The sequence below is a fragment of the Amblyomma maculatum genome, chromosome 7 (genome assembly GCF_055883805.1).
Source record: "Amblyomma maculatum isolate TAMU_Amacu chromosome 7, ASM5588380v1, whole genome shotgun sequence".
NCBI lineage: Eukaryota > Metazoa > Arthropoda > Arachnida > Ixodida > Ixodidae > Amblyomma > Amblyomma maculatum.
The window spans coordinates 32355996-32382640 of record NC_139350.1 but is presented as its reverse complement, the minus strand read 5'-3'; the positions used below and the strand labels follow the sequence as shown (position 1 = coordinate 32382640).

Genomic DNA, 26645 nt, shown 5'->3' with positions numbered 1-26645 from the left:
TAACATAGTCAACGGAATATGCACATTTCAGTGTTTGTAGAGGTTGTTAATTAACATCATCATCATTATCAGTCTGGTTATAAATTAGATAAATGGGGATAATATAAGAAAAAAACTGCTCGTTACTTCTCTAGAGACCGAATCCGAGCTCAACACTCATGTTTATAATCAAGAGCCATCGCTTCAGTCTGCAGTCGAAAGTCCCGCATGGTCAGCTATCCGAAGGTAACCGCGCGCACGGAAGGCGTACTTTCGGTAGTCCACACAACGGAGATAAATGGCACGTTGTGAAATCAAGATGATAGAGATGGACAGAGCCTAAAACAGCCTCCTTTTCTGCTGCTAGCCGCAAGCAAGAGCGCACCTAGAAAGAGCGAAAGCAGCCATCTAGTCATGTGTCGAGAGGCAACGGCGCGAGCCCTTGAACGTGATGCGTTGTAGCTGACACGCCAACAGAATAAAAATAAAAACCTGCAAACCTGCGGAATATGGCAGAACAACCCTTCAACCCGTAACTGCACGCATGCGCCATGAAATGCAGGCGCCGCAAGATCGCTTACCGTGATAGAGTAGTGCGCGCGGAGCGACCGTGCCCCTGGCAAAGAAGGTGGCAGGGGTGGGCTTGGTCGCTCCATACTCTTCAGTATATACGTATCAACACAATGCCGGGCGAAAATACAAACTTGTAGATAGATTTGACAGATGGCGTAGCCTGTCCAAGCGCGCCAGCTTCGTGCTCAGGCACGAAGTTTTGAATGCACGATAGAGAACGTACCGGCACATCGCTGACACTGTGGGGGCGAAGTGCGAAAATGTACCGGTACGTTCATGACAGCAAAAGGGTTAATATCCCTGCTACACGGTCATTTCGAATGCTAAACTGCACTGCTATATGACGTGTTTCGAAAGCATTTGATTGAAATGCCAATGAGTCGAATTAGCTAGGCGACATTAGAGGTTTTGGAATACCTTCAAAACGCGAAGAGAGCAAGCGCCGACCAATAGCAGGTCGCCAATGCTTTGCTCCACCCGCAGCTGGGCCACGCGGCTATGGTTTGGTTCTGTGGTGGTTGATTTCGATATCTGCTGCTCGCTTTCTTCTGCTGGTTATTTATCGAATAGTTCGTGTACTTGCTAAATGAGTGCTTGAAGATAATATTACATAGCTTGGCTTTTACAGCGTGAGTGCGAAATTTGCACAGGAATGCACCAATGACTACGATTGCACCCCGGTGCGTGGGGCATGGTCTTACTGATTGGTTTACGATTGAGAAAGGAGTGACACAAGGCTGCATACTGTCGCCCTGCCTATTTAGCCTATATGCTGAGTGCATCATGAGGAAGGCCGGTCTGGACGAGTCTTCAGCTGGAGAGAAAATTGCTGGAAATTGTATCAACAACTTTAGATATGCGGATGATACCACTTTAAGGCGGGGGTCCCACGGTGGCCATCTTGGAATTAGTTCAAATTTTGCCACCAGGCTACGCCACTGATTCAGGACTGAGAAAGTGCCTATCCGCCTTGCCCCCAGTTGGCCGAGGGACCCAACCTTTGCTTTGTAGAGAAGCTTTCTTTTGTTGGAGGGTGGGTTTTCAAAGCCCCTATCTTCTCCCCGCCGTGCGCAGGGGGAAGCGTTCACCTGTTCTTAGCTTCACTACAGCGGATAGCAGGACTGCGGGGTGCTAGCTTGCTTTACCACGGCTGAACTTGAGCGGCGACGCGGACCGCCGCCGCTCGATTCGGCCATGACCGAATGTGCGTAACGTAAATGAAAAGTACCACCTCGTTTTGTTGTTGTTCACTGTTCTGGATAGAGTGGAAGCTTGAGCGAGTTGATGATACGTCGTCGACATATGTTCACGATAGCTCAAGTGGATACCAAAAATGGAAAGGTGCGATATGATGGAAGATATTTATGTGGCCCTTGTATACTATACTTTGACTCACAAGAGATTTCCACCACTGCGAAAGGCAGGGGCTCCCTGGCCCATTCAAATGTGCACTGTAATAGGTAATTGTGCTCCGACGCACCCCTCGAATCGGCAAGGGCGACAGTTCAGTTCAGGCGTTCAGTCGTGTCCGACTCTTCGTGACCCTATGGACCATGTCACGCCACGCTTTCCGGTCTCTCACTATCTTCTTAACATCACATAGCTTCATCTGCAATGCCTCGAGGATGCCATCTAACCATCGCGCTCGCTGCCTACCCCTTCTCCGGCGACCCTCAACCTTTCCCAACATCAAATCTTTCTCCAGCGACTCCTCTCTTCTCATCAGATGACCAAAGTAGCTGAGCTTTAACTTTAGAATTTGACCCTCCAATGAGCAGTCAGGGTTTATGGTTGACAATATCGACTGATTTGATCTTCTGGCAGTCCAAGGAACTCTCAAGAGTCTTCGCCAGCACCACAATTCAAACGCGTCAATTCTTCGGCAGTCAGCCTTTTTCACAGTCCAACTCTCGCATCCATACATCACAACTGGAAAGACCATAGCACGAGTTATACGGATCTTGGTTGGCAGACTAATGTCTCTGCTCTTTACTAGGCGGTCAAGGCTAACCATTGCTCTCTTTCCCAGAAGCAGGCGTCTCCTAATTTCATGGCTGCAGTCTCCTTCCGAGGTAATCTTGGCGCCCAAGAACAGAAAATCTGTCACAGCTTCCACTTCTTGTCCATTGATGCTCCAGGACTTGATAGGGCAAGACGCCATGATCTTCGTCTTTTTAATGTTCAGTTTAAGCCCAAACTTCTCACTCTCTTCTTGTACGCGCATCAGAAGTCTCTTGAGTTCCGCTTCACTTTCTGCCATTAAAGTGGTATCATCCGCATATCTAAGGTTGTTGATACGTTTTCCAGCAATCTTCACTCCAGCTGAAGACTCGTCCAAACCGGCCTTCCTCATGATGCACTCTGCATATAGGTTAAATAGGCAGGGCGACAGTATGCAGCCTTGCCTCACCCCTTTCTCAATCGGAAACCAATCAGTAAGACCATGCCCAGTTCTGACTGTGGCCTCTTGCCCTTCATACAGGTTCCTGAGGAGACAGATGAGGTGAATTGGAACTCCCATCTCTTGGAGAGCTTGCCACAATCTGCTGTGATCTACGCAGTCAAACGCTTTCGCATAATCTATAAAGCAGAAGTAAATGGGTTTCTGGAACTCTCTTGCTTTTTCCATGATCCAGCGAAGGTTGGCAATTTGGTCTCTAGTTCCTCTGCCCTTGCGAAACCCAGCTTGCACGACCGGAAGCTCCCGATCCACATACTGCTGCAGCCTACCTTGCAGGATTTTTAACATCACCTTGCTAGCATGCGAAATAAGCGCGATCGTGCGGTAGTTGGAACAATCTTTGGCACTGCCTTTCTTTGGAATGGGGATGTAAACTGACCTCCTCCAATCCTGTGGCCACTGCAGGGTTGTCCAAATCTTCTGACATAATGTATGCAGTGTGTTAACAGCGTCGTGGTTGAGGTTTTGAAGCAACTCAGCTGGAATACCATCAATTCCGCTAGCTTTGTTCTTAGCAAGGCTGGCTAAGGCCCATTCAACTTCACTCTTCAGGATGCCCGGCTCGAGATCAGTAATCACAACCGTCTTATGTTGGGTTTGCACATCCGGGTCCTTCTTGTACAGTTCTTCTGTGTATTCCTGCCACCTCTTCTTTATCTCTGAGGCTTCAGTGAGGTCCTTGCCTCGTTTGTCCTTTATCACGCCCAGCTTAGCACAGAAGCTTCCTTTGATATCTTTGATTGTCTTATACAAAGCTCTTGTGTTCCTTAATTGGCTGTTGTCTTCAACTGCTTGGCACTGTATGTTCAGGAAGGCATTCTTATCTCTCCTTGCTATTTTCTGAAAATTCGCATTGAGAACCTTGTATCTTTCTCTTTCCCCCATACCTTTTGCCATCCTCCTTTCCTCAGCTATTTGCAAAGCCTCTTCAGATAACCAGTTTGCTTTTTTGCATTTCTTTTGCTTTGGAACTACCTTAGTAGCAACTTCTTGTATTATATCACGAACATCAGTCCACATCTCTTCGGGCTCTTTGTCTTCTAGATCTAATTCTTGAAATCGATTCCTCACTTCCACAGCATATTCTAATGGAATCTGATCCAGATCATACCTGAAAGGCCTTCTAGTTTTCTGCGTTTTCCTCAATCGAAGCTTAATTTTGGCAACAAGAAGCTGATGATCGGTGCCACAATCGGCCCCAGGCCTTGTTTTTACTGCTTGTATAGCGCTTCTCCATCTCTGCCGGCAAATAATATAATCGATCTGATTCCTGTACAGACCGTCCGGTGAAATCCATGTGTACAGGCGCCTCTTGTGCTGTTGAAAATGAGTATTCGCTATGGTCAGGTTGTTTTCTTGACAGAACTCTACTAGCCTCTGCCCAGCTTCATTTGGCTCACCAAGACCGAACTTGCCTGTAATTCTGGATATTTCTTCACTCCCGACCTTAGCATTCCAGTCTCCTATGAGAAAAACGACGTCTGATGATGGGGTGCAGTCTAAAAGGCATTGTAGGTCCGCATAAAATCTCTCAACGTCAGCTTCTTCAGCAGCAGTGGTCGGTGCATAGACTTGGATAACTGTTATGTTAAAAGGGTGACCTTGGATCCGAAGTGAAATCATTCGGTCGTTTTTGGGGTTGTACCCTAGCACTGCTTTGCCCATTCTCCTGTTTACTATGAGAGCGACCCCATTCCTTCTCTTGGATTCGTGCCCACAATAAAAGACATAATGGTCGCCGGAGTTAAATTCTCCCATTCCGGTCCACTTGAGCTCGCTGATACCCAAGATATCAATGTTCAATCTGTCCATTTCTCGCTTGACGATATCCAGTTTACCTTGCGTCATAGATCTTACATTCCATGTTGCTATGTGATATATCTCCTTGCAACATCGGACTTTCCGGTCGCTTCCCGACACATCCACAACTGAGCGTCCTTTTGGCTTTAGCCCAGCCGCTTCATTCGTCCTGGAGCTACAAGGAATCGCCCTTTGTTCATCCCCAGTAACATGTGGGACGCCTTCCAACCTGGGGGGCTCATCTTCCGGCGCCATATCGATAATGGTATTGTGACTGGTCATAGGGTTTTCTTGGCAGGAAATACTGGAGTGGGTTGCCATTACCTTCTCCAGTGAATCACATTTTGTCAGAACTCTCTGCCGTGACCTGTCTATCTTGGGTGGCCCTACACAGCAGAGCTCACGACTTCATCGAGTTTCGCAAGCCCCTCCGCCACGACAAGGCAGTGATCCATGAAGGGCGACAGTGGGAGCACAATTGCCTATTATAGGTGGTGTGGATAGTGGTTATTCAAACAAAAGGAAGGAAAAGAGTGCTGCCGGCCGCTTCAACTGCTATCTAAAATCTGAAGCGCCCAAGCTGCAGCCGGCGGGAAAGCAAAATGATGGGGAGAGGAAAGCGAGAGGAAGTGCAGAGGGGAGCTATAGCAAGAAAGTACAAGGGGAGCTTTGTACATTAGTTACAAAGTACAAAAAAAAAAAGGGAAACGCGTTTGCCTCGCTCGCGCGTAAGTGTCCAAGTGCTCTTGGTCCATGTCGCCCCGGCCTTTCGCAGTACTAAAAACATTTTGTGAGACGCAGTATACATCTTTGGTGGTTTCGTCATGAACTCTGGCTGAAATCGACACCTGTATTGTCTTTCCTTTGATACCCATCTTTTGAGCTGTTATCACTTTTGAAGTTATAGCATTCATAGTAGGATATTCTTGCGAGCTCTCTGGCGCAGAACTACTTCTATCAAACATTATTGCAAGTAATAAAATTGCAATAAAGTCGGTTTCAATCAACAGTAATCATTTTCTTTTTTCTTTTTTTTTTTTAGTTCGGGCTTTTCTAACCATAGAAACTGACGTTGGTAACCTAATGAGCTGAGAAAAGGGCGATGGCCAATTTCATTTTACCTTAGAGAGGAGAGTCGGCATTGCGAAATAGGTGTGAAATACCTACCAAAAGGGCAAGCACCACGCAGCTGCCGCAATGCATTCAGGCTAAATTTTGGGGGAAATGAATTGGAGAGGGGAGGGTAGCAGGCAGTTATGAGGCAACATCGCCAGTAGAAGCGGGTTAGTTTCGCAAGCGCGTTAGACCGCTCCTTCTCGACCCTTCCCCTTTGAATCTCCTCTGTACTCTTCATTGGTTAGAGGTACGTCTTTGCTGCATTGCGAATCCAGTGTACTTTCTATATATTTATTTACTTATTTATTTATTCACTACCAGCCTCACCTGCTTTCATAACAAGCATAGAACGGCAATCACTCGCGCTAACCACAGTAAAATGCATAACTGGCTGCCACTGAGGCATTCTTTGGAGTCAAAGGATTCGTTTCTGTCGTTGTATGTGCAACGAAAGAATAATGCAAGACGTCCCTTCGGTTACTTACTGCCCCTAGAATTTGTCCGGACATGTACTTCCTCGCGCTGCCCTGATATGGCCATTTGGCGTGCTGAACAACTTTTTTTTTGTTTTAGAGCCCAGCTCTTTAGCGCCCATTCCTGCGTTTCGCGTCGCCGTCTGCGTTGTCTCTCGTAACCAGCTCCGCAGCCAGGGCAGCACACGCTCCTGTCACCATTCGCCGCTGCGTGTCCCCCCCACCTTTTTCCTTTGTGGCGGCGACGGTGTTTTCCGGTGTACGTGGATCACGGTGCATACATCCTAAGCCGAAACGCAGAGCCACGTTGACTTGACTCGCTAGCGGCGTCAGCGGCATCAGTCAGTCGCTGCTATCTCTTCGCTGCGCAACGCTCCTACAGGTCCGTACGCTGCCTTACGCGAACTCCTGATCCACAAAGCATCCTTCATGACAGTCAAGAACTGTTAGTGGAGTGTTTCTTGAAGAAATACATGTGAAAAATAAAATAAAAAAGTTGTCTGTAACTGTACATACATGTCTTGCTCGAAATCTTTGCCTCAATCTATCGAAAAGCTGGAACAGCCAATGAGATATGCTCAAATTTCGCATTAGGAAGTAACGTAATCGTCGGTAATTTTTCTGTTGTAATAAAAGTAGAAAAAAAAAAAACGCGCGCGCTGATATATGTGGGTGTGCGTACTTTCCTTTTCATAACGCGCTGACCGCTTTCTTTTTTCCCTGGTGGGGGTGGGGGGGGGGGGGTGGAGGCATTTCCATTGAAACACACGAGGCTATATAGTGTTGACGGTAAGCTAACCACCCCTCCCCCTCCCTCATTTTTGTTTTTATTTAGAATAGCAGCTTGGGCGTGTTGCTTATGCATCTTGAGGTGACAGGGCGGAACGTGGACGGGAGCACAAGGTCAGAAGACGACACAACGAATAGATTGATGTTTTAGATTGAGCTCCTTGTGCTATATACAGCAACATGAGCAGGTGGGCTGAAGGCGAATGCACCAGCGCTGGTAGTAAGCGTACATTGGTAATGGTACTCCAGCTACAATAACTACCGCGAGCTCTAGTTTCAAGTCAGTCTGCGCTCTTGTTGCGACATTTTTAGCTATAAGGTGCGTTGAGAAAGCGGACTGCCATACTAGCAGCACTCGAGAGCGTGAGCGCAACATGATATTTCTGAAATATATGCAAAATATATGTAATGCCTCCCTGAGGGGTAATGTAAATAAAATAAATAAATAAACATATTCTGAGCAATAAGACGACCAGAAAAGTGCGACATCACGAGCAGTTATCTAAATATGCGCCGCTTTGCAACTAGCACATGTGTTTCTTGACAATGATTTCATAATTTGAAATTTGCCAGCCCCGGAATTCTTTTGACATGTCTGGGGATCGTACAATAAGATGCCCTTTTTGGTTCGTCTGCGGTTCCAATAAAGAAGGGGGGGGGGGGGGGGGGATCGCCCCATTTAGACAAGTACTGGCGAACCTACACTGTTTGCAAACATTGTCCCCACGATTGTGTGAAGGGTTTGTTTCATCATTGATGAAAAAAAGAAAAACAGCCCGAGGAAACAGTACGGAAAATCGAAGAACTGACAAACATGGCTGTCAATCCTCACATTCCTTCTGTAGGTAAACCCTCGTAACTGCCATAAATAAAGCGGGTGCTCCAAAGCACTTTCCATGCGGCGCGACGTCAACGCCGCCGTCACAGCAGGCATCGCAAAAGGGGAATGCACCTGCATGTTCGTGGTGCTGGCTCGTTCACCCTCTTGCGCGGACTGAGAAAATTTGAAAACCGTGAAGAAAACTATTCTGTGAAGAAAAGAAGCAGGGGAGCTAAGTGGACTTCAGGACGAGAAGAACGGAGTAGGGGACAGCCGCGCGGTCCCAACCCCTCGCTAGTTTCCGACGCGTGTAGCACGCGCCAGATATCTGGCAGGGACAGATCACAACATCAGAGCTCGCGATGCACGCAGGCGTTGCGCGCATGCGCAGACCGGCTTTGGCTGACGCGTGTGACGACGTTAGCGCGGCAGTGCATGACGCATGTGTGTTTGGAGTTGGGGCTTATGTATTCCAGTAGTTCCCTCCACCCCACGCCACTTCTACCCCCAACATTACGCAATTTTGGATGTACTTTGGGGAAGTGGTATGCCTTTATACTTTCTTCAATCGCCACACTGAGAGAAAAAACTTGACGAATGCTAAGCAGCACAGGCATCGGAATGTGTTCATTTTCATGTTAGACAAAACATTTTCCCAGTGCATGCCCAGATTATTGTGGTCAATTTTGGTCAACCTAGTCTGAATTTACTAGCTTTTGTAGGCTTACAAAAAGCGGCTATGAGCTTTAGGCACACTGTCTCTCTGCAATGCTGTTTCTTGGGCTAGTTGGTGGAGTTTGCTCATTTTGACAAAGCGCAAAAAAGAGGCAGGGATGGTCGAGAGACATGGGACAAAGCGCTTTGCCTGTCCCTCGTGCCTGTATATTTTTAGCCCTTGCCCAAAATGACCAGTCCCTGTCCTTCTCTCTTCCTCTATCATGAGATCAATCACGGTGGCAATTCGTTGACCTCACCCCAATGTTTTGTTTCACTATGCCATGCAGCGTTTCAGCAGGATTAGAGTTGAACAATGGCAGAGCTGGTTCAGGGCCACTTGTTGCACCTAACCCTTATCCTCCTGCTTTTTTTGTCCACACAAGAACTCCTTAGAATGACTTTCCAATCAGTCGGCTGAAGTATGCTCGTGAACATTCAAGATGCAAGTTGATAGACCCTTGAAGCAATTTCTCTAAACCAAGAAAATGGCAGATGCTCCGAATATTTATGCAGTTTCTTCTGCGGCGATGCTGTTTCAAGTCATTTTGTTTTTTGAACATTATGGTTCCATTCTCTCCCATTTATTTCCGATTTTATCATTGCAAAGGAGTGGAAATTTGCCTTCCTATCACTAAAAAAAAAAAAAAAAATGTAGTCTGCAAGGCGTGGTCGCCATTTGTTATCTGTGCACAGCAAAAATGGGTGATGTTCGCTACACGTGGGAACGAAGCTATAGCGATAACTCGACGCGGTCAACTGTGGGTTTCACCGCAAGGTCTCGACATATAGCAGTCTACATTGAATTGACGTGGTATTGTTATCAAAAATCATTTCGAAACGGATTGAACAGGTTCAGCCCAGTTCGTGAATGTGCCTTCGTGCAAGACTCAGGCTCCTATCTTCTGAGGGAAGCAACAACTGCTGCCTTGGCAGAACTTGCCGCGTGTCTTCTGCGTGTTTGCTTGGAATTTCTTTTGCACTGCTAGCTGTGCTACTACGCTTATATTTCTGAATCTTTTTGAGTAAGACCACGTGGCTCCTTGATGCTAAGCAGTAAGGATTACAAGTAGCGTTATCCTTTTTTCTTATTTTCTTTTACTGCTTTGCATGTTTGTTATCGGAAATGCTTTCAGTAAAAAAAGAAAAATGCCGCTGGTGACCTCGACGTCAAAACTGCGCGCCGAATCAGACTGTCATGTGATTTCCGCTCCACACATCGTCGCATATTTCATTTTGGTGGTGTCAATCGACATTCAGCCATTCGGAGGCAGAAATTCTGAGCCTCCTCTACTTACTTTACTAAAACCAACTAACATGTTCGAAGGTGTGAAGAAAACGATGTCCTATGTCAAAACCAAACGCGAGGTTTATTTACCTTTTTTTTTCGGTACAAAACCGGAATGAGGTGCAAGAAACACCCAAAAAGCTTGGAATTTCACCGCGATGACTAATCGGGGATGACCACGTGCGCTCGTAAAGGGAGGCTGTCATTGCGCTAATAAATACGTTTGATTTTTTTCATTGCGGCAGTCTAAAAACAGTGGCGATGTGCGTGTGCTGCGATGGATATCAGTACTCTGTTCTGCACGACCGCCCGATACAGACACGCGCTTCATTCCGTCAACCCACCACATGCACTAAATGTCCGCGAAAGCGTTTACGGTGCATTGCATAATAATAATAATAATAATAATAATAATAATAATAATAATAATAATAATAATAATAATAATAACAATAATAATATTAATATTATTATTATTATTAATATTATTATTATTACTATTATTATTATTATTATTATTAATAATAAAACAGACCCCTGGCCTTGAAACATGAATCCATGGCTTCGAGGCTTACTATTTTGAACATAGCGTAGACGCACAGAGAAGTAGAGTGTGCCGGCTGCGCACACGCATTAGCCCTACTTGGCCCCACTAATGCCACTGCGTGTGCGCCGAAGGAATCCGGTAATTCGATTTACATGTAGGCAAGCACTTTTCTCTTGTCACAGTGAAATGCGCCCAGCTGCACTCTCGGCGTCACTTTGTTTATGTTACGCTGTCTGCAGTCGAAACTTCTCTCTTTCCACGCAGCGTAGTGCGGTCAACTGTCCCACCTTTGCAAAGATGTCCATACACGCTTCGTAAGTGACCAAATACAATTAGACAGACGTACAACGGCTGTTACGTTTCATTATCGTTTCATTACGGTGATTATCGGTGATGTCTGGTTTTTGATTATCTATGAGCACATATTTGTAATGTTTATAAGCATGAAAAGCACTGAACCAAAACAGTGTACATTCTCATTTCAGCTAACGCTCGACATTCGGTTCAGCAGCGTCGAATTCCTTCGTTTTTTTTTTTTCATCTGTACTCCGTTCGCGACGTCGTCCTTTTGCAGTCGTATTTCTTGTAGCGGCTGCGAAGCTACATTCAAAACGGTGCTTTCCGAGAGGACAGCTGCACCTAAGCACACGTGTGCCACTGAAAGCTCTAGGCAACAGAGCACGCACCAACGAAGATGTGAAGGAGACAACCACTCGATACCGCTGGCCGAAACTACTGTCCTATTCCTTTTTCGACCAATATTTGAGTCGCATGACGCACATAACATCGAAACGGTGGATCATACGCGTGGTACGCCAGCTGGTGTATCGTGATGTCACGTGCGAGCATTTTGCCAGCACACCATGCAGCATAACGTGGCGATATCCGTAGCACTCGCTGTCAAACACATAATGTCTAGATTTTGCGAGAAATACCACTGGACCAACTGCGCGCACGGATGAAGAACCTCGTCCAAGCAACCTGCAATCTGTCAAGGCATGTCTTAATTTTGATAAATTTGCACTTTTGTCGCCAGCCGAAAAGCAAGCCCGAGACATGTAAATTTACCGGAAGATTCTGCGCATTCTGTTTGGTTTTGCTAGCCGTGTCACTTGCTATCCGAGCCTGAAGCGCCTAGCGAAATACGAATGCGTGAGGGAAAAAGTACAGGGCCAGAAGTACATTCAGAAAAGCACAAAATAGCGCAAAGCCCCTCAGTGATTGCAGGGGTGCAAAGGGTGATGCGGTGACCATGTGCAGGTTCTTCGTGCGAGCGAATAGCCCCCGCATAAACCACAGTGTGTGCGCGCAAAACATGTGCACGCACGCAGTGTGCGTGTCATGTCTTGTCACCTAAAAAAAACTTTCACACCGCGGTCCTTCCCTAATGAACTGTTTGTGTTTCCACTTTGTGTAGATGCGTCTCCTTGTGCTAAGACCCAGTGGTGTCTCGCACCACGTTCTCGATGAGTGGTGCCTCCAGGTATTCATTCATTCCTTTCACTCCACTGACACTCTCTGCTTTCCTCTAGATCATGAATTGTAGCCTCTGCATCAGGTGAGAGTTGTCGAAATTCTTCCTCTATGGAATGTTTGAAACTGGATTTGCTGCAGAAAGAAGTTGTTTCGACAGGCAATGAATTTTTGAAAAGTGTGACACTCACCTCACAAACAGCAATGCAAATGCAACAAGCAAAACACTTCACAGCACAAAAGTAGTATAGGTGGGTTGCAGAAACCTAGAAGTCAGCAGAGCAAAACCCCTTCACCATGGCAGCCAAACCTGTTTTGAGGGCAAAAGTTGGGTGTAGCGCAGAATACTTCTATGTCCAGCCTGATGTCATGCCCAAACGTGTTGAGCAGAATTCCTTCACTATTGAGAGCCTGGAGGAGGTAGGGGCAGGGGAGGTGTTATGAATGGCACTCACAAACGGAGGGGTTCTTAATCCCATAATTGCGACAAGAAGAAGAGGGGTGCAGGAAATGGACTTGGCCATTATTGCCACAATAGATGTCTCCTGCACTGCACCTGATTTCTGCCCCCAAAACAGGTTTGGCCGCCATGGTGAAGGGGTTTTTGCACTGCAGAGAAGCTGACTTCTAGGTTTCTTGACTAGCTTCAATACTTTGAAGGAGTGTAGTCACGCGCGCCTCTCCTGGCAATTGAATGAACTCACACTTTTGCTGCTTTTACCTAGATGGCGCTAGCAGTAAAAAACCTTTAATGACCGAATACAGGTGCAAATACGAATTATCACCATGGTTCGTGCTTCTTATTTCAACTTTATTTTACAGTAATACAATATTAAAAAAAAGCCAACTCAAACAAGGCTCACGTTGTTGAGTATGACGGCCTTCTCGATTGAATGTCGTGTAGGAAAAATTGATTATATTTGAAGGCTCAGTATAATCGTGCTAATTGTATAATGTGCAATTTGCACTCATTTTCACAAATAACTACTATTCTAGTTTCGCCATGCATGATTCCTAGGCTGTAGAATGAGCGGTTTTTCTGGTCAAGCTATGCGATGTGAGGCAGTATTAAGGAAATCTTCAAAATGGAAAGGTAATTAAAAACGAACTAGCGAATAAATTTCGATGAAACTTCGTACACTCAACTACTATAATGTGCGCCCGAGGTGGTAAACATTTTACTGCTGTGCACGTTGATAAAACGCAGATATTCGTGCCTAAAATAGCCAAACTTTACCATGTTTAAAAGGCTGCCGATCAAATACTGATTAAATTAAAACTAATTACGCGTCATTTTCCCTAATATAAATACCCATTCTATGTGTAGGCCAAAGGAAACTGTTCTAAGTGCAGTAGTTTCTTCAGCAAATTAATCCGAAGTAGGGTATATCAACGACGCTAGCGAATTTGTCATCTGCAATACCACCTCTCATGCAGTTGATAACGTTGGCTCACTAAAGCAGCGCACATCATTTGACAGAGCGTATATTAAGCTTTCGAATGATGCCTACATTGTGATGTTCGAAAAAGAACAACGCGCAGAATGCTCACGCAAACATTGCCTCAAATGGCACATTCGCGCTGCTGGAGTGGGACCCCCGCCTTAATGGCAGAAAGTGAAGTGGAACTCAGGAGACTCTTGACGCATGTACAAGAAAAGAGTGAGAAGTTTGGGCTTAAACTGAACTTTAAAAAGACAAAGATCGTGGCGTCTTGCCCTATCAAGTCCTGGAGCATCAATGGACAAGAAGTGGAAGCTGTGACAGATTTTCTCTTCTTGGGCTCTAAGGTTACCCCGGAAGGAGACTGCAGCCATGAAATTAGGAGACGCCTGCTTCTGGGAAAGAGAGCAATGGTTAGCCTTGACCGCCTAGTAAAGAGCAGAGACAGTCTGTCAACCAAGATCCGTATAACTCGTGCTACGGTCTTTCCAGTTGTGATGTATGGATGCGAGAGTTGAACTGTGAAGAAGGCTGACCGCCGAAGAATTGACGCGTTTGAATTGTGGTGCTGGCTTGAACTGCCATAAGATCATATCAGTCGATATTGTCGACCATAAACCCTGACTGCTCATTGGAGGGTCAAATTCTAAAGTTAAAGCTCAGCTACTTTGGTCATCTGATGAGAAGAGAGGAGTCGCTGGAGAAAGATTTGATGTTGGGAAAGGTTGAGGGTCGCCGGAGAAGGGGTAGGCAGCGAACGTGATGGTTAGATGACATCCTCGCGGCGCTGCAGATGAGTTATGTGATGTTAGGAAGATAGTGAGAGACCGGAAAGCATGGCGTGATATGGTCCATAGGGTCACGAAGAGTCTGACACGACTGAACTAAACTGACGCTTGTCTACATCGATGTGCACAGAAAACCAGTGCTCGTTTACCTGAAATGAAGTGCAGGTTGTGCTGCGCTGTTATAAAGTAATATCTTCTCTTTTGAACCATTCATACTATTCCTTCATTACAGAGCTCGACAACTGTAGGAAGCGCTGATGCGATCGCCTACCTTGAAAACACTTTACAGTTGGGTTGTTGAAGTCGCTTACGACCAGCGCTTTCGTTTATTCTCCCTGCTTTCTTCAATGTGACCATGAAATACTTGATATAGGTTGCTTGAGCCGGAAGTTGCATTCACTGCAACGGCCTAATTTGTCATCTGGTAGTGGCGTTTACGACTTTGCTGGCCGCCTGCTTGGCAGTCAGGGTCTCATTGACGCTTCCCATTCATTTTATGTGCGTCCTGCCATGTAAGCAATAGTCGATTTCAGAGTACTATTGTCAAAACTACACTCGATGACCATTTGCATTCACTAAACTAGTAGATTGCTCTGGAGAATCGCTGAAAGCACGAGCCGTGTGTACTCATCTACCTAAAGTATTCGTGAAGCCGCCGCAATCTATCCAGACATGAAAGGCTGCCGTATGCTCCATTGTCGATAGCCCGAAAACCATGTTGAAGTGCAATAATATACGGCTGTTGGACATGCTAGTGTGGCTGTCTGTCTAGAGGGACTGTGGGAACCACTTTCATTGCACCGTTGTACTTTGTACAAACTGAAAAGAAGCAAACGGGAAGGAGTGGAACTCGATGCAGCAATGCCATTGCAATATCGCGAGTGAATGCTGAAGCTTTCGAATGTGTTTGGGAACTGTCGTGTAGCACCGCAGGAGCCGATTGAGCACGAATGTCATTCGACGATACTTTTGTAGCACAGGTATAACACACCACGGCTACCAGCTATCATGTTAACATGGTTTTCATGGTTAACATGCTTTCAGTAAGCAGTGAAAAGAGCAGTTTTTTGAACAGACTTCAACTCGCCCAGGTTTCTGCTCTGTTGAAACAGTAAATCATTAACCTGCTCCTTTAATTTATCAATGTAAACAGTAATCTCTTGCTTCAAATGCCGCTGCCATGTGGGTTATCCTTTACCTCTTTAGTTGTGACTATGATGATTTACTTCTACCACTGTGCTGTGTTCTTTCATTGTCTTGGTGTTTTTTTGTGTGTGTGTGTGTGCTGCTATGACACTGCTGCCTTGTGTGTTTATGTTCTGATGCACGCAGGTTTTTTGAGTGCTGTTCTTTCATATCCCGCACTTTGGAAAATCTTATTTTCTTAGCCATTGATGGCTTGGATGGTGAAAGTGTGATGCAAGCTGAATAGCGAGAAAATACATGTATGTTTATTTAGAAAAGGTGGTAGTTAGGCCTAAATGGAGAAAGAGGATTTAAAGGGGTAAGCTGATTGGTACATATTATTTGCAAGCTCTTTCAAGCTTTCAGTATTCTCACTCGAGTAATTTGACGTAGGCATTGGCAGCGAAGCAATGATTTCAGCGAGCAATAAATGTTGCGATATTACGAAACAGTCGCGACCTTTCGCAGTAGCCTGCTTTCTGCACAGATAGAAGAATTCATTTGGTTTGTTCAAAGTGTGGTAGGCTTACCATTCACTGCACCTTCACCTTGAGAGATAGTTTGTTTATGAGCATGCTTTTACAGTGTTTAATGCTGCTTTACCATTGCGTTGCTCGCGTTGCTTTTTCTGCAGTGACGGGCTACTGTCACGCAACTCTATTGTGACGTTTAAATTTCTAGGGACCTCGGGCCTCGTGCACGGCAGCCCAGCAGCTGGAGAGGGGCCATGCTGAGCGGGTGCAGAGGCAGCTACTGATCGAACGGGCCCTGCATGACTATGAGGCGGAAGTGGCCTCAGAGAATACTCTCAAAGCACTGGAGAATAGGCTGAGGGCCGTGGAACAGCAGCAGAGTCAAGGAGAACGAGGCAGCCGGAGAAAAAGTTCAGAATCTGCAGCCGAGAGCGATCATAGTGTGCCCAGAAGCGAGTATGCTGTGCTCGAGACAAAATACTTGGCTTTGCAGCAGAACATTGAGGAGCTCCAGACTCTTAACTCTGAGCTGGAGAGAAGGCTCAAGTCTGAAAAATCGCACAATGGTGAGTCTTTGGGCAGTCATATTGATGGTTTCTAAATGGTATGAACGCAGTGGAATGTTCACTTTGGGTTCTCAGTGACTGCACTTTCTTGGCTCGGCCATCACCTCTGCTTAGTCCTGGCATGAAGCCTTTGCGCCCCGGGGGTTGTATTGAATTTAACTGGTACTTGCTTGAGGGATGAAGGGGAATAAATTAGCTGGTGATTTCACTTTGGCTAGCCCTGGAGGGAAGCGAAAGCTTCATGTACATGGCTACGCTCATTGCCAAGCTTGAATTAAACACAGTGTGCGTTCTCCAAACGCTAAAGCCTGTTCTTCGTCGGTTTCTTTGGCACTCCGCCTTTTCAGGGCCTCATTCCGATGTGCCTTCTTCACATTCCGACGCACTACTGTAGCAGGGTGTTCATCCTTCTCCATCTTGCGTAGTAGTGTTGTAACCTAGGCAGTAGCCTGGGGACTCCTATTTATTCATGTATCGCCCCTCTAGTGCCCTCTACTTCTATGTCACACTGACATCACCTCATGTGACTTAGACAGTGGTCACGGGCTACTTTGTGGCCTACATGACTGTGCCCCAAAGTCACATGGTGACCATCGGACTTAAAGGGACACTAAGGACACCCAAATATGCTATCAAAATCTAATAAACAGCATTTGGTGACACTGTCGCCGCATATCTGGGAGCAGAAAATCGAATTATGGCTGAGATATTGCAATAAGAAGTTGAGGTTTTTTTTGTTCCCGCCCGTCGAATTCAAACTGTTTTCTCCTACTACGTAGTAGGGTAGGATGACGCACACTTGACGCAAGAGGAGATTTCATGATTGCTGGCGAGCGGGGCCCGGAGAATACTTTGCAGGTGCGTGCCGAGTCATGATCTTCATTAAGGGCATTTGCTGCTCTGAGCAACGTTACTAGAACAAACTCAGTTTCACAGCTCCGCCCGGAGAGGTGTCCCCGGTGGTGGTCGCGTGAACTAGCGGCGCTGCAGTTGACTCTTGCTCCTTGTCGGGCGCGTTGTCTGCTACACGCGGCGCGGAAGCATGGAGCAACCGGCATACACGTAGCTGTTACGTGCTGCCGTTGCACTCTACACGGCTGCAGTGCAGTTATGACTAAATTATGACAGTTTTGGCTTCGAAGGCATGCATTACCTAAGAGAATGCGTTTGTGTGATGCGAAGTTTATTTCCGTAAAAGAAGTGTGACAGTGTTGTCGACTTGGTCGCGAGAACCAGCGTTCTAGTAATGTTGTCTGCTCTTTAGTTTCATTTCTCTTTATTGCGCGATATCCTGACGCGCAAGTCATTTCGTATTAAGGGGGGACATGGGTCTTGAGCAAAATTTTCTTAATATTTGTCCTGTCAGTATGAAATTTGCAGGGTTTATGTAAATTCTTGTGCTGGTTTCAAATATGTTGTTAGTTTTCTTCTACGTAAATTTGCTGAGTAGTTACAGCAACTTTGCTGTTCCAGACTTGCGGGAAGCTTGTAAAGATATCTACTGAAGGGAAATTGCTAAAATGCACATGGATCTGTTCCTGAATGTCTAAGGAACACAATAAAACAAGTTTTGTGCTCCTGCCTTACTACAAGCCAAAGTTATGGAAGTTTTAAGTTTCAGCTTCACAAGTGCAACCACCCCCTTTCTACATCTTCTTGTGTTTAAAAATTTTTCATGCAGTTGAGACCTTGTATAATAGCTTTATTGTGTTCCTTTAACACTCGCGAGCCAGTAAAAAAAAATATAATTACAATCTAACGAGTAGGAGAGCCACAATGCCACCCGCAAAATAGAAGGGTAGGCAAAATTTTCATTTTGAGAAAAATGGAAAAAACGAATTGCAATGTCAAACACTAATTTAATCAAACAAAAAGTGTAGAAATGCAGGCCACTGTGGCCTAGAAGGCTCCTGGACAGTAATCTGCATTGGGTTTGCCCTTCTGCTTTCGTTTTGCTGCAGTCTGAAAAGCTGCAGAGGAAGCACGCTTCCTCTCTGCTCTCAGACATTCACTGGTGCAATGCACACGTTTACAATTTAAAATGGCTATAAACCTCCAGGAATGTAGTCTCTTTGCTTTCCAACGTCCAAGTGTCGCCTCTTTCATTTTGATTTGCAGTTGCAGCACATTCAGTTGTCACTTTTTCGTTTTTTTTTTTTTTTTTTCGTACGTCGTTTTGCTACGTCCTCGCATCAAGACCGCGGTGAGGAACGTTTATTGCGGAAAAGAAATGTAATTTGGAGCTGTTTGGTGCTTCCCAGTGCTCTGCATTGCACTGGAAGCAAGTGAATTCCCTAAGGACTATGAACGAGGTCCGATCGGCGCAAACGCGCGGCGAGCTCTACGAAGACGACGTGTCCCGCAGTTTACGCATTGGAGAATAAGTTTGACGGCGATTCCTTATCCCCGTTCACTTTTTTAAATGCCAATATCGCCGCCGTATGTTTTACGCTTCGCCAATCTCGGCAAACTGTTTAGATCTGACGATCGTGAACTCCGCATCGCCAAGCGGACTGTCCGCCGCGCTGCCGTCATCGTTACGAACACAATCCGTCTACCGCTTCGTTGCTGGAGTTGGCGCGAGTTCGAGCTTTTCCTGTTTTGAGCTTATCTTTCTGCTCATCTGCGGCCTGCGTTATCACTGTCGCGGCGGGTGCGACCGCTGGCAGTAGCAGTCCCCCGTGCTGGGGAACACGCTAGGCCTACTTCAGGCTCGTACACACGATCGTTCGGCACACGATTTCCGTCGGCCTGAGCGCGCACAGCCGGGGCAGGGCATCACTTGAGATGATTATCCAACTATTTTTTTCACTTTTTTCACAAATTCTTGCCATGAACGCACCTCGCGGTTCGGAACCAAGCGCGGCCGGCGTCACGCCTCCGCCGTCTCCCCGCGGCTCGGGCGCGCCGAGCAGACGCCGCCAGCCAGCTCCACCAATGCGGGGACGCCTTATCGTCACGTGCACCCCGAAAGCCAATAGGATTGCAAATGCCACGTTTTCTTTTTTGCTATTTTTTATGCGACCAATGGGCGAATGTAAACAGCAGAGGCGGCAATTTGAAGACGAAAGGCGGCTCTTTCGAATGAGACCAAGATGGCTACGGTGCCGCGCACAAAATGGGAGCTACGCCTCGCGGAAAATGGTTGTTTCGGGGGTCGTTTTCGGCCCAAATTTGGGCGACATCGATTATATAAATTGGCACTGCGACTAAAATACCGACCCTAGAGATGAAAAACTTAGCAGATAGGTAGATAAAGAGCTACTGATTTCGCAAATCACATTTTCTAAAAAATGATTTTTTCGCGATTTTTTGGTCCGCAAGACCCGTGTCCCCCCTTAAATTATGACGTAGCCGTTCTTTGTGCAGCGTTCAGCATGCTGTCATAGCATTTTTCGCTCCTTATTTAGCATCGACCTTCTTTTCCAGTTTCAGTCCAATTTGTGACAAGGATTCAAGCCGCCGACATGTGTGCCTCCAATTCTATGCCGTTCACTGTAAACTAGGGTGTGCGCCGAGAAGACATTGCGTCTTCCCTTAAAAATCAAAATCATTTAGGCATATGCTTTGCCAACTACGTGCCAGCCTCTAGATGCCTAAAATTGGCGGAATGAATGTTAAGGGTGCTATCGCGTCCTCTCTTAAGACGAAGCTTTCTGCAATATTTTTTTAATGTCAGGCTTCTTCATGTTGGCGTGCGTGCAAATTTGCACCGGGGGTAACGAAGCGTATTGAAGCGATTACTTGGAAGTTCATCATTTGTACGTGTCACTGCAGTGATAGCCTTCCTCGAGATAAAAGGTGGGCACAAGCTCTGCACATAAGCGATAACTTGCTTCGAAGTGAACGATTTCTGATCTGCATTTAGAAAATGAGTTGTATTCAAGTACTCTCATAATAGTTCCTGTAGCAAGGCTGTTTATTTTCTTGCTGGCGCATATTTTTCGAATGCAAAAGGCATTATATACTGAAGAGAAAACGCCCTAATTGCGCTGTACCGTGTGTTCTGACAGCAATGCCAGTAAAGAACTTGCAAGATTTCAAGCGCTTATCAGTGTGCATAGCGCAAATCGGACAGCTGAGCGGCGCAAACAGATTTTTATTTGGATCATTTTGTGTTCCTTGCAGTATCAGCAGTTCGAAGGAAATTTGAATATTTTCGTGACGAAACGAGCCATGAGGGCAAGGAATTTTGCTTGTTGAGAAGACTTTTGTCATTGAGCGGTTAATTGTCTCGGCAATGATATGTTGCGCTTAAATTTCTCATATCATGTGAATTGAGCATTGATTACAGCTGTTCTGAAGCATGTCAATGAAGCAAAATTGTGTTTGGGGCTTTCAACTTGGAGCTTATGCGAAGAGAGGAGACATCGTAAGAACTGCAGAGAAATTCGACAAGCAGGACGTTCACAAATATTAAAATATCTTCAAAAAAGCTGAGTATGCGGTGTATAAAACACAGCAGGCTTCGGCAGCTGACAAGAAAAAGGAAAAAGATAACGAATGAATAAAGCCGTTATTTGATTGAAGGGATGACTCTCTGCTACTGTTTGGGTAATTAGGGAGTTAGGAGGGATGGGATTGTGGCTTATCGCATCTTCACGGTTTTTCAAGGTGTTTGTCGTTAAAATACAAGCATCTAAAAGCTCAGAAGAGGATCTAGATCGGCATCTACAAGCTAGGCTTTCCAGACTTGCAATGGCTGGTACGTCTGGCTCCTGCCTGGACTGACGTACGATATGTCGAACAGCTTCGCAACTGCATTTTTGTGAGGTGGGCAAGCACAAAAACATAAGCTTCTGAATGAGCTCAAGATATGCTACCAACCAAGCATATGAGTTCTAAGCTTAATGCATGCATTGAAGTGAATTCGCTGCAAATATAGTTTTTGCTGTTGAAGCAATACAAAATCACATATGCAAAAAAAAAAAAAAAAGATGGTCAGGGGAAGTTAGGAACGCTAACGCTCATTTCCCACTAGACACAAGGAAAGGATTAAGCTGCCCACTCAAATATTTTCCAAAAGAAGTATAATATTCTCCTCTTAATTGCTTGTAACCTTGCAATGCTTGTCTGTGTTGATGAAGTCAAGATCTGGTTGTTTGCTGCATTTCATTAGCATTCGACATTAGTTTTGTTGACAACATAGCATATTTGCTCATTTTTTCTTGTTGCGCTAATAAATAACTTAAATTCACTTCTAATGTCCTTTACGGGGCTGTAGATACCTTATTATGCTAATACTGCAGTCCAGTACTAGTTTGAAATTGCACTAACTTCCCCGACAAGCAGTGAAATTATGCAGTTTCACTTTTTTTTTTTCCTGTGTGTGTGAAGGGGGGGGGGGGGGGGGGAATCTCACAAGGGCGCGACTTGATTACTTGCAATATGTTTTTTTAATAGACTCATGCGCTTGTTCAATCATTTTCTTTCGCAGTGCACATGCCTATTCTCACTGATTCCCTTTTAGTAAACTCATTAAATAACTCCACATCTGACGTTTTAGACAAAGGAATAATTTTTGTTTTACACTGCTATATACGGGAGCGCGAGAGAGCCTATCCGGAGCTATGGTCCACGCCATATCTCCTCCTCCTGATTAGGCGACGATAGAGGCCGTTTATTCGGAATTTTTGTTCACTATATCGTTTGACACGAGTAGCTAGACATCATGCACACACAGCATGAACAGGCTGCCCAGGCTAGCAGATTTCTGTGTGTAATGGAGGCAATCCGCGTAACGCAGTAGTAAACGTGACACCCACTACATTACCTTTTAAGGTTTGAGTGCTCCTGTGCACTGAAAATTTTAATAATTTGTTTGCATGACAGGATCTATGACCTGAAAGAATGTACTACAAAACACAGGCCAGGAAGTAAAGCAAAAAACAGTGCTTGTGAGCAAGCCGATGGTGCCCACAATTGTTTCACAGCATTAAGAAGTGAATTTCACATAACACAAACGTGTTCTCCAAGGTAATGCGTCGCGTTGAAGCCAAAGCTGTCATATTGTAGTTATAATTATACTGCAGCCATGTACAGTTGAATGGCAGCACGGAAAAGCTATGTGTGTGCTGGCCGCTCCATGCTTTTGTGCCGGATGTAGCAGACGACGCGCCCAGCAAGGAGCAAGAGTTGACTGCAGCGCCGCTAGTTCCCGCGACCACCACCTGGGACACACTCCTCCACTGGGCGGTATGGGGAGCTGTGAAACTGAATTTGCTCTAGTAATGTTGGCTCTGAGCTTCTGCAGGCCCAAACCGAACTATCCGAGCACTCACGAAGTGCCTGAGCCGGAACATAACCGAAACTGAAGTGGACATTGGTAGCGCCGCCAAGTATATTTTTATATTTGCCTTGCAACATTTACGTTGTCTTTTCATCATCGTTTACATGTGATAAAAGCATTTTATCATATTCGAGACAAAACCTACTACCGCATTCAAACGGTCAACGTAATTCGCATTTGTCAGCCTCCGGGATCTCTTGCTCGTCACGTGATTTGTAGTTGCGGGCCTCTGCCATTTCAGCTGTGGTGGCGATACCTGTATTCCTGTTCTTTCTCTTTACTACCTTATAAGAGCTTTGTTTTCAGTAAGAATGGCTTTTTTGTAACCAGGATCTGGCATTCTATCGATCGATGCAAGCCAACTTCATTTTTTTCTTTAGAGTCCCTTTAACACAGAAGTTTGACCTCTAAATCTCCTTCAAGGTGAAAACCGTGCATACCTGATGGCTCGAACTACCTGGCGTAGTGAAGGTTTCGCTTCAAAATCTGTTTCAGGTTGGCTAAACAAGGCTTTAATTTTGTTTGTGTGCAAGGTTTGTGACGTTAAAGAAGGGTTGCAGCAGGGAAAAAAATTGAAGCAGGATGGCACTTCTGCTGTAGTACTGGACAAGAGAAAACTGCTTTAGCAAAATGGCGCTGTCAAAAACAGAATAAACAAGGCACTTGTGTACTTTATGAGCAGTTTGATGCATTTCATTGTGTCACTGCACACTTTTGTAAAAAAACATAACTGGGCGCTTGAAACCCAAACTGGAGTGTGAATGGGCAACATAGCTTTATTTGTGGCATTATCCTTGGTGAGTGGAGGAAATCCTATTGTTTTTCTTCCACTTGAAGGGCGATTCAAGTGGGTTTGGGTTTCCGAAATCCTGGAATAGTCCTCGACAGCTGTTTGGAGTAGAAGAATCGAGGTACGCTTATGAATTTGACGATTAGCCCCTTTAAGCCTGAAGTTGCAGGTGTTGAGAAATTAAAGATAGTGAGGCAAAAGCAGGCTGCCTTCGTTCATTGCGCAATTTCTTATGTGACATGTCCTCTTAGCCTCTGTGTCTCACCAGGTTGGTTTGTAATAAAATTTCTATCATAACTATCTCTTATGAGCAGAATGTAGGTTGGTAGTGCACTCATAGGGAAGTGGGGTGCGTTCCAATAGGATATCTACAATTCAAAGGGAATGTGACAGACAGTTTGCAAGCCTTTCAGTGAAGAGGAAGTTCATTAGACTTTATTAGCGTGTGCTGAATTTAGGGTTTCGTTCAGAGATTTCATCGGGTTGACTAGAAGAATGAAACAAAATAAAAATAAATGCCTTTGAATTTGCATTTGGCAGCATTGAATCGGGAGTAAGCGCAAAATGCACAAGCATTCTAATCCTTCTATTTGCCTTTATATGCTCCGGATCTTGTAAATACCTATAAAAGTTGCAGACACCTTTTCACATGCTTGCATTTCAGACACAATTCGTGTGGCAGACTATGAATTCAGTCACCAGCCAGTCGCAGTGTTAGCACCACTAATTGTGAGCTGTGCCTTTAGAGCCAATAAAAAATCCCGTCAGCCGTAAAGAGTTTGAGCGTTTTGATTAACATGAAAGTTGGGATAAGACTCATCTTTTTCATTACCTAATGAAGCTTGTAAGGTGGTAGGAGCACAGGCTCAAAGGTCGGGTCGTTGAATAGAGTTGGCAGGTGGACCGTGTTGTTAGAATTGCTGAGCAGTGGCTCCTGTTGTAGTGCTGTTTTCACCCTAAACAAAGATTCTTATTGGCGCTGGTGCTCTCTCGATTATGCTCTTACTTGAATGATTTTTATGTAATGCTCGAGTTCAATTTTTTAGACATAATCGACGCATTTTGTTTTCACTCCTTTGAAGTCCAAAGGAACAATTTTGTACCCATGCCACACAATTTCCTTATCGGGGAAAAGCCTTGGGCATTTATCAGTTCTAGCAAATTTCAGGCAGATGCTCCTTTGTTTTCTATTGCAAAAGCACTGGTGTATTAAAAGACACTTCCTCTTTTTTTTTTTTTATCACGTCAGTGCTGCAGCAGTCCTTTTCGTCGATTGTGCAGAAGCTGCCTACATCTCTTGTTCTTGTTAACTTTTTTTTAACCGCAGGAAGCACATTCAAGACTGAAGGCAGTGCAGAGCGAGACCTTCAAGCCCAAGGTAAAGAACTGATGCCTTTGTATATATTTATATTTTCTTTTTTTGCAACCTTTAAATTCTGGCTTGCATTTGTGTTTTACGCAATGGGGTGCAAGGTTTCGAGGGTTAGTGATTTTACCTATATTATTACACTGTTCCTTTAACCCCGTGTTGAAACGCCTACTGGTTTAGCCTATATAACTCATTCCACACGACAACAGAATGGTATAAACAATTCCAGTATCATATTCAACAAGTCTTTCTTTGTGAGCAGTTTCGCATGTGTTGATGGATCAGTCTTTGCGATCTTTACTCATTTTATGGCATAGGCTCATTGACTTTTTCGGAGCAGTGAACACGAGGTGAACGTCACACCTACTAGCTGCTTTCTTTAAAGCATAGGATACATTGTGTACATACGGAATGACGACCACATTACTAGCTTGCCCTGAATTCCTTTTCCAGATCCTTTTGATGTCATTCAAAATCTGTGGATGCTTTTCTGCAACTGAAGTTAAAAGTGCCTCATTGTATCCACTCGTCCTTAGCCTATCAGCTTGTCTCGTGAGGCTGCACTCTATTTGATGAAAACATTTTTTTACACATTGTGATAAACCATTATATGGTAGCCTTCTTGTTACTATTTTACCCCGCCCGGGTGGAGCACTGGTTACGGCGCTCGACTACTGTTCCCAAGGGTGCGGAATCGAATCTCGGCCTCGGCGACTGCTTTTCGATGGAGGCGAAGACAAGGTGCCCGTGGGCTGTACGATGTCAGTGCACGTTAAAGAACCCCAGGTGGTCGGAATTTCTGGAGTCCTCCACTACGGCGTCTCTTATAGCCTGAGTCGCTTTGGGACGTTAAACGCCACAAACCAAACCAAACCAAACCTTTTCACTATTTTAGAATGTGCGAATTGATAGCTTAAGGGGGGACACGGCTCTTTGCGGCCGAAAATCTGTCTAAAAATCTATTTCTTTATTGCCTCATTTTCGCGGTCCCGAGACGTTTCCGTAACTATCTGCAAGTTCAGGGTGAAAAATACCGCCTATTTCGCACGTTACAGCTCTCCAAAGTTGCAAATCTGAATGTTTTCCCCTTTAAATTGAGGTCAAATCGCGTCGTGTTTTTATCGGCCGCAGATCGAGAAATGGGTGCTCCACTGGCATCATTTTGGTCTTGTTCGAAAGATCGCAATTCAGGCTATTGCCATGCCACGATCGGTGTCCGCGAGCGAACACCCGAAGCGGAAAACAAAGGGACAAATTTGCGCGAAACGTGCTGCTATTGGGCTCTTAAAGCATGTGACCCAAACGACCACTTTTGGTTGGCTGCCGGCGTCTACTGCTTGCGGCTTGGCGCCATTTTGAAAAGGTCGTGTAGTTAGGCCTAGCTTGTTTGGCGATGTTTTGTCGTCACGACCATGGCGTAAAACCGGGAAAATTTAGGTTCGAGCGTCGTACTAGCCCAAAAACCGAAAAAAGGTAGAGAAAAGAGGCGCGCCGGTGATGCGGCATCCTGTTATCAGCAATCAGCGCTGATGGGCCGATAAGGGCGCAGCCGATGGTGCTCGGCACAACAGATAGGAGAGCGAACGATTTCCGGAGGAGATTCCTGCCGCGTGCGAACATCGTGATCATGACGATGCTGATGAAAAAGTGATATCTAAGCAGCCTTCACGGGCGCGAAAGATCGAACACTCAGAAAAATCAGTGGCCCGG

The 26645-nt window shown here is 45.4% G+C and overlaps 1 protein-coding gene across 2 annotated transcripts in view; it reads left to right on the top strand.

Annotated features, from left to right (window-relative positions):
* The window catches only part of LOC146182912 (uncharacterized), a 93152-nt gene that overhangs the window by 13973 nt on the left and 52534 nt on the right, over positions 1-26645 (top strand). For both annotated transcript variants that reach the window (XM_084608971.1, XM_084608972.1), the window contains exons 3-4: positions 16130-16487; positions 24894-24944. In XM_084608971.1, coding sequence (XP_084465097.1) covers positions 16130-16487; positions 24894-24944 — 409 coding nt within the window. The remainder of the gene's footprint in view (positions 1-16129; positions 16488-24893; positions 24945-26645) is intronic.